We start from the raw sequence: 12,324 nt of genomic DNA on the forward strand, positions 1-12,324 counted from the left end.
TGTGTGTGAATGGAAGATGGGCATAAGTGATAAAAAGGAAATGACAAACACTAGCTTTATACGATGTGACAGAAATGCTGGGCAGCCTGAGGAGCTTACAGAGGGAATAGAAAGCAACCACAGGTTCAAATAGGCAACCAGACAGGTTTTCAACATTTTTAATCATATAAACACAGCTAGCACAGCATGGCATTTCTTCCTTGTCTTTCCATCTCAGTTTAAGCTGACACTTTCCCAAAAAGCTTTCCCCATAGCTACACTGTGGCTGGGTCTGGGGGCTGCAGGAGTTTGGCTTCTCAAGAGAGGATTTTCTCCCGGGTTTCGGGCAGCTTTAGAGCTACCAGACCTCCGCAGACGAGGGCGGAGAAGGCCAGGAAGATGGGGATGATCTTAGTGATGCCGATGAAGGCTGCAAATATGAAGCTGGCAATGATGGCTGCAAACTTACAGATCCCATTCAGGATACCGAACGCTGTCCCTCTGCAGGATCAGAAAGACAAAGGAAGATTAGATGCCTAATTTCCATACCTGACTGATGAATTGAATATGATTCGACAGTGCAAGTCATTTTGTTTCTTTTTGAGTGAATTGCTGTCTTAAAAAGATTTTGATAAATATTGTAAAAATGTAAAAGTTCTATGTGTGCTAAGTCATCACATCAGATTGTCTTTGTCCGTCTGAATGAAATGTCCTCTCAGCAATTCTTTGCTGAGAGGCAGAATTGTCCTGTACCTTTTATGGCAGAGGTTAAATTAGCTTGTAGCTCTTAACACAGGGGTTAAATCGACTGTTCCGACCCTCCGTAATGTGAACACGGCACATTGTGCAGTTCAGAATGATAAAAGAAGCAGACTTTATCCAGTTGAAACATGAAATTTCTGTCATTTCTGAAACAACGGCTTTTCGATTTCATACAAAATATAACAGGCTTATGCTTTCTAGTCGACAACCACCAATTACAATGTTACCAATGATACTAATTAGGNNCATTTAGTGTAGCAGAGCCTTTCACAGTGAGCAAACATGCACAGTAGCACGTTAATTAGTATGATTAGTAACACCTGTGTTTACTCCACTATTTCATACCAAAATGGCTGCTGTGAAAAACGTCTATATGGCAGTTGTCTCTAGCAGATCAACTGTATTAGCCAACTGTTAGCATTAGCTAATTAGTTAAGAGCAGGACTGAGCTAATGGTAGCCTAAACTCCGTTACAGTGGGTGTTCCAGTCTTTAGGCTTTATCTAATGCAAACCCACAAAACAATGTGGTTTAGCAAATGACATGCTGCTTGGCTTTGGGAGTAACGTTACTGCTGTAGTTATGTAAGCTAGTTAGCTGGCCATGCCACCATTGGCTACTAGAACAGATATACATTTTTCTCATGTTTTTTCGTTTTTTCGTTCAGTAATATGAAAAAGACCAAATGCTTTAGACACTAACTATCTCCCGTACTAAAGCCCCATGCACAACACTTGAACATGTGGAGACATTCAAAGCTTGATAGGACTGCCATGCTGTTTGGGTGAGGGTTTATTGAAAGGTTAACTGGGACAAACCTTACAGGGAACGGGTAGAAATCAACTGTGGTATGGTAGAGATCACACTGGATCTTTCACCCTGTGGGACTGAATTAGACTGTACCTTTTAGAGGAGGGGTAGAGTTCCACAGAAATGACTTCTAGTCCGTTCCAGGCCGCCACGCTGGTGCCATAGAAGAGACACTGCCAACATATGACAGCTCCTTGACTGAAACTTAGCAGTAACAGGAAAGTACAGGCAGACGACACCAACATAGAGCCGCCTAGAAAGAAAGACAGATGATGAAATACTGACACAGATTTGGCCTCGGTTACTGTACTTATACCACTCTGTGCTGATCTCACCTATTATTCTGATTCTTCCTATCTTGTCCATGAACAATGCGGAGATGATGTTGCCAGGCAACACAGCCAAGCTGCCCAGGAAGCTGACCATGTAGATGACAATGTCATTCTCCTCCTGGAAGTTCAGATGGCAGCCTTTCTTTGGGTGGAGGAAGGTGGTGTTCTCCATTCGACACTCTTTAAACTTTTCGTGCCAGAGGTCTGCAGAGAACAGAGGGATTTAAAAGGAGGGACTGCTAATGCTGGTTTTTGGGGTATTTTTTTTTTTTATTTCTCCTTAGTGCTAGAGGATGAACATATTGCAAAGTCTTTCACTAAAATTACTGTTTTGGGGCAGCATTAACGTTTTAATATATCTTTTATATAGCACTAATAAGTTGAGTTTCTTTATCCTTAGATCTGAAGGAGTGAGCATCTTAAGAATTTTATCACAATCGTTCATGATGAATTTTTGATACCTGTGTTATAGAAGACAGTGTTTTTGATGGTGCAATTCTCAAAGAAGGTGTTGGTTGACCTGACATCCTCAAAGTAGCAGTTTTCAAACAGAGAATCCTCAAACTTCACAGACTTGATCTCAATGTTTGCAAACCTAAATGAAAGGAAAGAAATCGCATTAAGCAGTAGTATAAACAACTTTTGAACTGTGACTTTAAAGAGCATGACCCAAATATAATATGAGCATATGTTTATATATATGAGGAGCGGTGCTGAGGAGACATACTTGTCATGGATGTACTCTCCCTCGCGGTGGATCTGGTTGACCAGAGAGAAGTTGAAGTGGAACCGTTCGACCCGTTCTCGGTGGAACACTCGGACCTTGGACTCGTACTCCTCATACTGCATGTATTTGATCATATCAGGGAACCACACTCCCAGCCCGTGGTAACTGATATACATAGAAAACAAAAAAACCTGAGCACATTAAAAAAAAACGCTCTGCATAGCTAAATTTTATCACAAGGGCACAGGAAGTAAGAAAATGGTTTTCTTTAGCTCTGCCTGGGAGAAGTTTACAAATATCCACTTTCAAAAATGCATGATTTGAACAAAAAACTAGCAGCAGGGATATAAGTGTATACTACTAAGATATTTTTGCCAAATATCTCAATGTGGGTCTACAGGCTTTAATTCATTGTTGCTACCTGAAGGCCAAGCAGAACCAGACAATAACCAGGAAGAGGCCTTGCAGTCTGAGCTCTGGAGCTGATAGTGACATTATGTTAGCCATAACCTGAAAGAGGGACAGACAATTAAGATAGACATGTAAGATCTGCAGAAAAAAGGGGATGAAAACACAGTTTCAGTATAAGTAAGACAAATGCAAAGTTCATTTCCTATTATATGTATTCTGTTCTATTTGAGTCTAGTGTAGGAGTGATCTGCAGACCTGTTGCAGCATGGTCATGTGTCTGACGGTCCAGCGCTGGAAAGCAGTTCCAGTGTCACTCTGGATCTCTATGAATTCGTCTTCCTGAGTTTGTGGAGTCTTAATGTTGGTCACCTTCACAAAGAGAGAGGAGTTTGGACACATAATGAATAAGTTCATCCTCAACTGGAATTCAGAGCACATTATTTAATTTAAAAATTTAAAACAGGGTTTAATGAAACCTAAAAAAATATATCTAATAGAAAATACACACTATAAAGACAGATTGACTTTAAACAAATGTCAGTCTTTCACTAAAATCACTGGTGTAACCAATAACATTAATGATGGCTACATTCCATTAAAGTGCCCCAGTAAGCTAAGACAATGAGCTAAGGGCAGCAGGGCCTTGAACACCTAAATGCACCGCAGCCATCGAGAATGCAATCATTTATGTTATTTATGAGCGCTGAGGATCAGATGTAACGCCTCTAGTTACATTTTTTTTGTTAATCAACTGCTAAATTACATAAGTGATGGTGAGTGGTCGGGCAATCAGCAGTGTTGGTATAAATAAAGGCTTACAGTGAAGACCCTCTCTGGCTCCCCCTTGGCCTTCCAGTTGGTGTCGTGAACTTGGCGCAGGATCATCCAAGCCTCATCATGTCGGGCATTCTAAAAAACGAAGCCACACATGGAAACATATCTATGAATGTCGACACAACCAACGTGCCAAGAGAGTTCTGTGAAAGCTCTCAGGGTTTCTTGTTTCCCACACACACTGCAGCCTGCCAGACTCAGTTGAGTAATCGTTCCCATGAAGTCTGCTTCTTATCAGATGGGGAGATGTGTGATAATTTGGGGGTGTATGATATCAACATGTTGGAGCAGCCCTGCTGTAACATACAAATACAATACCACATGTGGTTAAGGGTCTGACAATGTCCTGGATGAGAAATAGGGTGGGTGGTGTCCCTGGTGGCGCCTTAGCAGCCTTTCGCTACCTTTGCACAGCAGTGGGATGTTGCTGTGGTGGCTGATGACTCAACATTTTTAACCAATCACAGCTTGATGTTTAATACTGTACACAGACATAATGAATATACACATAGGGAGCATTTATCTCAGAATTTTTGTGGTTATTCTTAATCGATCCTGTGTTGGCAGTACAGATAAATGTGCTTTTATGTTTTGCAGCTGAAGCGGACAATAAGACCACATATTTTAATATTGCATGTTTTAATCTGGGGACAGTCTGACCTCCAGGAGGAAACGAGGGCTCTCCGGCATGAAGATGATTCCAACAAGGGCAGCCAGCGCAGGGAAGAGACACACGAGAATAAACAATCTCCAACTGTGCATCTGGATCTCTGAACCGATGGCGAAGCCCCAGCCTAAAAAAACCATCCAGTAAAGAGCATGTTAAAATTTCATGTAAATCCATCTGTCTGGCATATTTTAATGTCCAAATCACTTTATTACTGTAGTGCAACAAAGCCCATCTTTATTGTCATCTTCTGTATGTACATAATTTGCATTTGATGAAGTGTGCGGATTCAAAAGTTGAAAGTTAATTACACACAGGCAACTTTGGGTTCATCTTGGACTCCCACAGAATTATTTTCAAGTTTTTACATATTTTTATGTGAATTATTCATATTTAGTAGATAATTGCAGGGAAAACATTGCAAGCTGAAGCATAAGAAGCACAAAGAGGATGTAAAAAATTCATTTAGACACATCCTTTTGTTCAGTCCAGAGTAAAAGTTCAGTAAAATAAACCTTTTCTCTACATACGTCAGCGCTTGTGTCTGTTACCATAGTGAGGGATGATCCCCCAGGCGGTGAAGGAGGCGTACAGGCCTCCCAGCATCCAGAACATACAAAGCCAGCTCAGATGTTCTCCACGTTTATCCATCTGCAGGAACTCTGTGAAGTAGGTGTACACTATCGGGATGGAGCCGCCAATTCTGGGGGAGAAATTGCAGGAAGAAAAAAATGAACTTTTATTCTTCCTCATGAAACACTTTTATTCTGTCCATCATCCTCAGAGGATTTAAGGAAACATTTGCTTTGGCGTGTGGCCTTTGACATGTTAACTGTGGGTTAATTCTAGTGATAAAGGACTGTAAGCTCATTATTTTGATGACTTACGAGAGGTTTCTTATTTTAAAATGTCGGTCCACGAAAAAAACACCCACATCTCACTTACTACAGATTTCTAGCTCTGCAGAAACTTTTGGTTTTATTTGTCCAGATTCTGAGATGTCTGTCTCTGCCTCCATCCCAACACATTGGAGGTGAATGGATTTAATATGTAGGTCAACAACAGCAATGTGTCTTTAGACACAATCTCCTGGATGCTCTGGACAATCAACAGACCAGAACAGACAGAACATTTTGAACTACTTTCTAGTGAAGAAATAGCTACTCTGAAAACTGCAGACAGCGCTTAAAAAATAAAATATCCACGCATAAAGATTTAAAATAAATAAGTGTAAATGTTAACAATAACAATTTATGTAGCAAATGGTTTTTCAGAATGTTTAAAACCAGTTTTACTGTCAGGTCAACAGACCTAAACTGTAACCATGAGTTCATCCATCAAAACCTACAAGTTAATACACAGACTGTGAAAAGTCAGCTCTGAAAACGTATGATAAAATGCATTTTGTGAGATAATGAGGAGTTGCTGATTGTTTGTGGAAGTCAGTTTGTTCAAAGGGTGCTCAGTGTTCATTATCGCCAGGATTGACCAGGATATGGTTAAAAACCAGGGGAAAAAAATTTTATAGTCACGTTTGCCTTTTAAACATAATTAGAAATGTATTTTAACAGACTTAAAAACTGTAAAAAAACAAAACAAAAAAAAACATATACTGAAATCACATTAAGTGAAGGACAGCAAAACTCTTACCACTACAGTATGAAGACAATCATTGGTATTTTAATGGGTTTCTTTATTTTATTTTTTTATTATGATAAGAAATCTTCTTGTATCTTCTTGGGTATGGAGTCTGCCTGCTCTTTATGTTTTATTAAATCCAGCAAAACAGGCGCAGTTCTTCTGCAGATGTGAGTGTTAATGACCAACATGGGGCTCATTATCACAGTGAATCAGCAACAGCTGAACGTTTATTTTGGCGACCTTGTATTTTTTGGCTTAGCATAAAGCCCAGGCATCAATATTACAGGTCTGGGTATACTCAGGCTACAATCATTATCAAAAGAAATGTGTCTTTTAAAGATCCAAAATCAATCTGTGCACTACACCAGGGTGCTGACGACTGCAGGAGCAATAAAACTCAAATTAAAAAAAGAGCATTGTTCACTTGTTTTAATTGGTATAATAAAGAAATGCTCTGTTGAAGTAAATAAAAATAAATCTACCTGTGTGCAGCTTACAATGTATATCTTGCACATTAAAGAGGAATATCAACTAACAAGTTGACTTGTTTTTATAGAATATGTCCTCTCTTTACCTCAGGCTGTTCCTAAAGGTCCACAGTTTGTCTTAATGGAAGTGCTACCTATTACTCATCTTACTTAAATGTCAGGTTTCTTATTTTGGAACAAATATCTTCAAATACAATTACTGTGAATGTGCTTTTCCCCCTAAATGTTACGAACAAGCTTGCTTCCATTAAAAGGATTATTTATGGAAAAGGTTAGTCATTGTAGTAGTCTTTTGCTCAAGCGAGGCAAATGCAAATGTGAGAATAAATGTAAATGGTAATGTAACTGTGTCTCACCCAAAGCCGGAGCAGAACCTGAAGAAGAGGAAGAAGCCATAGCTCTGAGCGAAGCAGGACAGGAAGGAGAAGACCAGGTCGATTGAGAGGACGTAGATCAGACACTTCCTCCTCCCCATCTTATCAGACAGACCCCCCCACACCAACGCCCCCACCATCATGGCTACATACACCAGCAGACCTACAAATATAAACACACAAGACACAAGTTATGTTTTACTCCCGTAATGTACGCACTGTGAAGGCTCTGCAGATACATATACATACATACAAACAAATATCATTGGAAGGACGTACTGACTATAGTAGATCTGTAATTAAAAAGAAAAAAAAGGCCAAGAGTCCTGATGTCCACAAGGGGGCTCCCTTTACCCTTGTATGAACACAGGAATAGAGAACTCACCACACTTACTACTGTAATTCACTATGATGTATCCTCTCATCCGTGCTCCGGTTCAACATTTCCAAATATCCATAATGACACACCAAGAAAAATATCTACTGATTATAGCATTTCTGGAAAAGGCTGAAAGGTCATAATAAGTTTGAGCCACCTAAAAGTGCTTCACTTCCACCGTGTTCACCTTCCATATTCCTACATCTGCTTTCAGCTTTGTTCACATGTGACACTCAGAACTGTATTGTTACTTTGATTGCAATGCTGAGTTTTTTTTTCTCACATTTTACCTGCAGATTCCCTCTCATAGCTGTCTGGAGCCTATCCCAGCGTGCACTAGGCAGGAGGTCTACTCTGCCATTTATTTTTCTTGTAAGGCAACAACCCTTAACAGTGACCAACTGTGCTGCCCATTACTGCACCAAGCAGATAATAATGATTATGTGTTTCCTTTCTATGTTTTTTGGGGAGAGTAATATTCTCTCCCCTGCTGTCGGCGTCAGGACTCAAACATGCAACATCGGCCATCCTCCTCACAGTGTTGTTTAAACCTTTGGACCCATACCTCCTGCCTGCTCTGTGTTTTTACTACACACAACCCTAATTACAGTGCAACTAAGCAGCTTAACGGCACGTGGAGCCATAGTGTGCACCTTCCCTGTGGATTACTAGACTATCCAAATGCTCTGGCGCTCCACACGCCAAGCTGCACATCCCTAACTCATTCAACAAGAGACTGCTCAGGGCACTGGGAGACAAAGAGTCGAGGCTAACATGTCACCTAATATAATAATAATAGATAAAATAAATAAATATAATAATGGCCAAGTTGTTGCCTAAGGGCTTGTGTATGCCTTAGATATGTACATGGACAGGTTGACAGGGTGGCCTTGTGATTAGAGAGACTGTCCTTCAGGTGGAGGCCAAGGATCAGGCCCTGCAGCAACAAGCTTCTATCTGCCTGTTAAAACGTCCTTGAGCACGGTGAAGACACAGAATCCCTTGAGGGGACAGAAGAGGTTTTCCTGCAATATTAAAAGTGAAAGCACTGTTGGTGCATTTAGTGAATCTAGCTGAAGAGACAATGAATCTACTAAAAAAGACTGCATACATTTGCAGAGCATGCATCCTCGAAACATTCACGTCAATTTTGTTTAAATTTTAGTTCCATTACACATATATAGAAATTAAGTAATAAGTCACTACAAATGTTGCAGCATCCGGCTCAGTTTCTTTACTTAAACAACCTGGTAACATTTGACATAATATGAGTTTTAGAATTACTGAACAATGAAAAACCCAGCAGCATTTTTCCAAAATGGCTTGATAACAGTGAAAAGCCTTTAAGTGACAATCCTCTCCATTTTCCTGTTACGTCAATTTTGCTATTCTCTATCTCAGATTGACTAAACACTACTAATTGAATTTGTGGCCAGTGAATGAAAATGGCAGCAATTGCTGGCCTGGAGCCACTGCACCAACTGTTTTCAAATTCAGACATAGTCTAGTTAGATGTTTATTGGTGGAAATTTCACACATCATTAAATTAAAACAGGCTGCAATGCACAAACTAGTTCTTAGAGAGTTATTACTACTATTAACATTTACAGCAAGACGTAAGTGCTGCATAGCTAACTGAACCCACTGACAAAACTAACGTTAGCTTGCTAATATATGACTTCAATTTAAGAGTAAAATAGATAAACTAATGGGATATAGTCAACACATCTGACCTGACACTTGATCAAATGATAATGTAAACTGTAAAGATTTTATATTACAATCAACAAAAATAACATATTACACACACACACAAGAACTTAACACACAATGGCTGCAGGCTGGTGCAAACCAATCCAAAGTCTTCTGGTAGGTAAGAAATTATGTTTTTTACATGTTATGCAACAGTAACAGCAGTTTGTATGGAGTGAGAAGTAAGTAAGAATAAGAGCTGGATAACTCGCATGAGCAGTGAAGCTGTCATTGCATAGAACATCTAAAGAAACCTGTACAAGGTCAACATTTGATTGACGTGATTTCTGGGTGGTGCAGTGCAAAAACATTACAGCTATGAATGCCAAGCACAGAAGATATTCTAGGGTATCCCTTAACTGCAGCAGGGAAGCATAAAACCATCTCATAGTTTATGCATGAACTTTTTAATTGCAAATCCAGTTTGATTCAAGAAATGCAACAGCTGCAAGTTTAGCAGTTTCCTTGAAATAGTTGGTTAAATATCTGCAACTACATTAAGCCTGGCAGACAAACCTGCCAGAAGGTTCTCCTCTTTGTCTCCAGCATTGTGTCTCCCACTATAGCCTTCATGTATTTCCACTCTATAGATTAAACAATAAAACCACCATTAAAAGTAAGTGGACCAACCATCATCCTCTTTTTAACAAAAGGTTTGGGAGTCTGTCTGGTATCCAAGACAAAGGTTGAGATTAAACATACATCTGCTCCCGTGAATCTGGTGAACAGAGCATGAGCATGAATCAGATAGGATCATTCTACAGATCCACTTCATATTCTCAGCCAATGATCAGTGCTTCCCCGCCGCTCTGCACAGACACTGTGATTTCATTTTCGCCAGGCCTTCCTCCCGCTACCATAGCCTGTCAGAGGCCTGAAGCGTATCTGACAGCTCTGCACCAGGCGCTGCAGGCCGCCAGGCTCTCTGACTGCTGCAACATGCTCCATATTAGCCTGGGAACACACACTGAATACAATCACCACCGGGGTTCCTCATCAATCTCTTGCAATGCCTCATCCCCAGAGCCTGTTGTTAAGATGAAATGAGCGATGTGCAATCTGCCACATCGCCTGGCTACACATGAGGCCTGGGAAATAAGGTGAGGGGCTTTAATTTGCAGTTTAGTTGTCAGCACACAAAGTGAGGAACAGGCATTTTCAAGGTACATTTCCCCGTATGTTGGATCTCTGCTGCATACAATTTCAGTTTTAACTGTTGTGGTACAATATCTGGGAACAAGTTAAGCTAGCAGGCAACTGAAATTCTGAAAACATTTAAAGTATATTGAAAACGGGTGCTTAATTGTCTCTCTGGTGTTTAATATAATTAAACAATTAACTTGTGCGGCATCCCTCAAGTCAACTTCCAGACACTTGGCAAGGCTCAGTATCGGTGGCTCACAATGGACCCACACTCCATTACCACACAATGTTGGTAATTTTCGCATCTGCCTAGAAGGATCCAAGCCTTTTTCCATAATTTGTCCCAGCGGCTGGGGGGTATTTCTGTCTGACGCAGTGGTCTGCAACCATGTGCCATCGAGAGCCAAGCATATGCAGGATTTTGCTTCAGCCAAGCAAAACAGAAGATCTTTTTACTGATGAGTGCCTCCTCTCTGGGTAAAGATTGGAACTCTTGGAATGACACTGATGATTGTAATTAGCTAGTCTTGTAGGTTTCCAAAGATTGTATATCTGTTTTGGAGGAATCTGTTTGATTAATCAGTGTTGCTAGCTGCTTGGCTCAAGGGATGGCAATGGCACTTTTTCAGTCAGTCCGTTCACCACTTTGGTCCATCAACAACAGTTGGATTTCCATGAAATTTAGTACAAATATTCATGTTGCTAACTCCCTACTTCTCCTCTAGTGCCATCATCAGGCCAACATGTTAGCATGCTAATGCACTTAACTAATGGTGAGTATAGAATATTAGCATGCTTATGTTAGCATTTAGCTCAAGGCACAAACGTGACTGATTGAAAACAACAATGGTTGCTGCTAAAGAGTTTAGCTTAGATGCTGCTAGCATACGTTATACCAGAACTGGAGAGTGTCTTCATTGAACACATGGTACAAAAGGCTTTTCTCAATGGAACAGGTTATTGCTCTTCCCCCAACTGGCTTTGGTAAGAGTTTGACTATGTTATATGGTTCAATGATCTGATTGAATTTTGCCTGTGATAGATGGATAGTTCATCCTATCACCTGCCAAGTATTTTTTGAAAGTGCCTTTCCCAGTTTCTACAACCACCTAGATGTTTCTGTCCAACAAGAAATCTGGCGAATAGATAAAATTAAAAATTGAAGCCAGGACCATGTTCTCACCACATACACTCAGCAGAAACCTCAGTTTTTACACCTTCCCTCCATTTGTTGTCACTTACCCAGCAATCCTTTGTCAGAGTTGGATATGCACATGTCCTTCTCAGCACTGGGCAGGACGAAGCCCACCACGAAGCCGTCCACACCGTCAGCCATTAGTGCCAGGCCCAGCACGAAGAACAGCATCCACTGGAATCGTCCGTGGCCACAGTCCTCCATAATGGCTTCGTACTGATCTGGCAGGTTTTCCTCCTCCTCTTCCTGCTGCTGGCCAGCCAGACGGGCTTTCCTCCTGGCCTCCAGCCGGGCTGCCCGCCGTGCCTCCTTGATCTCGTCGGGGTGGGGGATGCCTTGGTACTCCCCCTCATACATCTGCTCATCATCATCTGCACCCTCGGTGGCATCGCTAGCAGCATCCTCTTCCTGTGGAGGGTAGTCTGTCTGGTAAGGGTAGCCGTCCTGACCTCCTCCATCCTGGGTGTAGGTGTATTCTCCACCCTCTGTCACCTGCTGGTTCACATTGTTGTGATAAGGGTCATCCATGGTTCCTGCTGGGTGTAAGTGGAGCAGGACTGACTTTGCCTTGTAGCCGGCGTACTCTAAGGAAGCTCAAGTTGTCAGCTATAATGGCATAATCCTCCCAAGGAGCTGTGAGTTGCTCTCAGTGTTGCTGCAAAGGAAGCTTCAGGTATTCTGTGGCTCGATCTTCAGAGAGGTCTCAGTCTCAAATTTAAGGCCTCCGTTGAAAGACTATTGCCTTTCTTGATTTGCACCGTGCTGCATGCTGAACCTAAAACACAATGCACACAACACATCACATATAGTCTGTCAGCATAATAGCAATGA

General features: G+C 41.1%; 1 protein-coding gene across 1 annotated transcript; it reads right to left on the reverse strand.

Moving 5' to 3' along the window:
* Window positions 1-296: 296 nt before the first annotated feature.
* Window positions 297-12,021, reverse strand: sv2ba (synaptic vesicle glycoprotein 2Ba). Its single transcript, XM_035652218.1, has 12 exons — window positions 11,541-12,021; window positions 7,007-7,187; window positions 5,073-5,224; window positions 4,515-4,648; window positions 3,840-3,929; window positions 3,276-3,389; window positions 3,031-3,119; window positions 2,610-2,774; window positions 2,344-2,477; window positions 1,886-2,086; window positions 1,644-1,803; window positions 297-480 (listed from the first exon to the last, which is right to left on the reverse strand). The coding sequence occupies exons 1-12, from the start codon at window positions 12,019-12,021 to the stop codon at window positions 297-299; spliced, it is 2,085 nt and encodes a 694-aa protein (XP_035508111.1).
* Window positions 12,022-12,324: the final 303 nt, after the last annotated feature.

Source organism: Morone saxatilis, unplaced genomic scaffold (assembly GCF_004916995.1).
Source record: "Morone saxatilis isolate NCDOM2014 unplaced genomic scaffold, NCSU_SB_2.0 Contig11, whole genome shotgun sequence".
Classification (NCBI taxonomy): Eukaryota; Metazoa; Chordata; class Actinopteri; family Moronidae; genus Morone; species Morone saxatilis.

Bases quoted from the DNA above. Each gene is read 5' to 3' on its own strand.
- sv2ba (XM_035652218.1), bottom strand. From the start codon at position 12,021: ATGGATGACCCTTATCACAACAATGTGAACCAGCAGGTGACAGAGGGT. The intron at 7,188-11,540 runs GTAAGTGACAAC...TTATATTTGTAG, and splicing joins CTCTGACAAAGGATTGCTGG to GTCTGCTGGTGTATGTAGCC. The intron at 481-1,643 runs GTACAGTCTAAT...CTGATCCTGCAG, and splicing joins CTCTACCCCTCCTCTAAAAG to AGGGACAGCGTTCGGTATCC.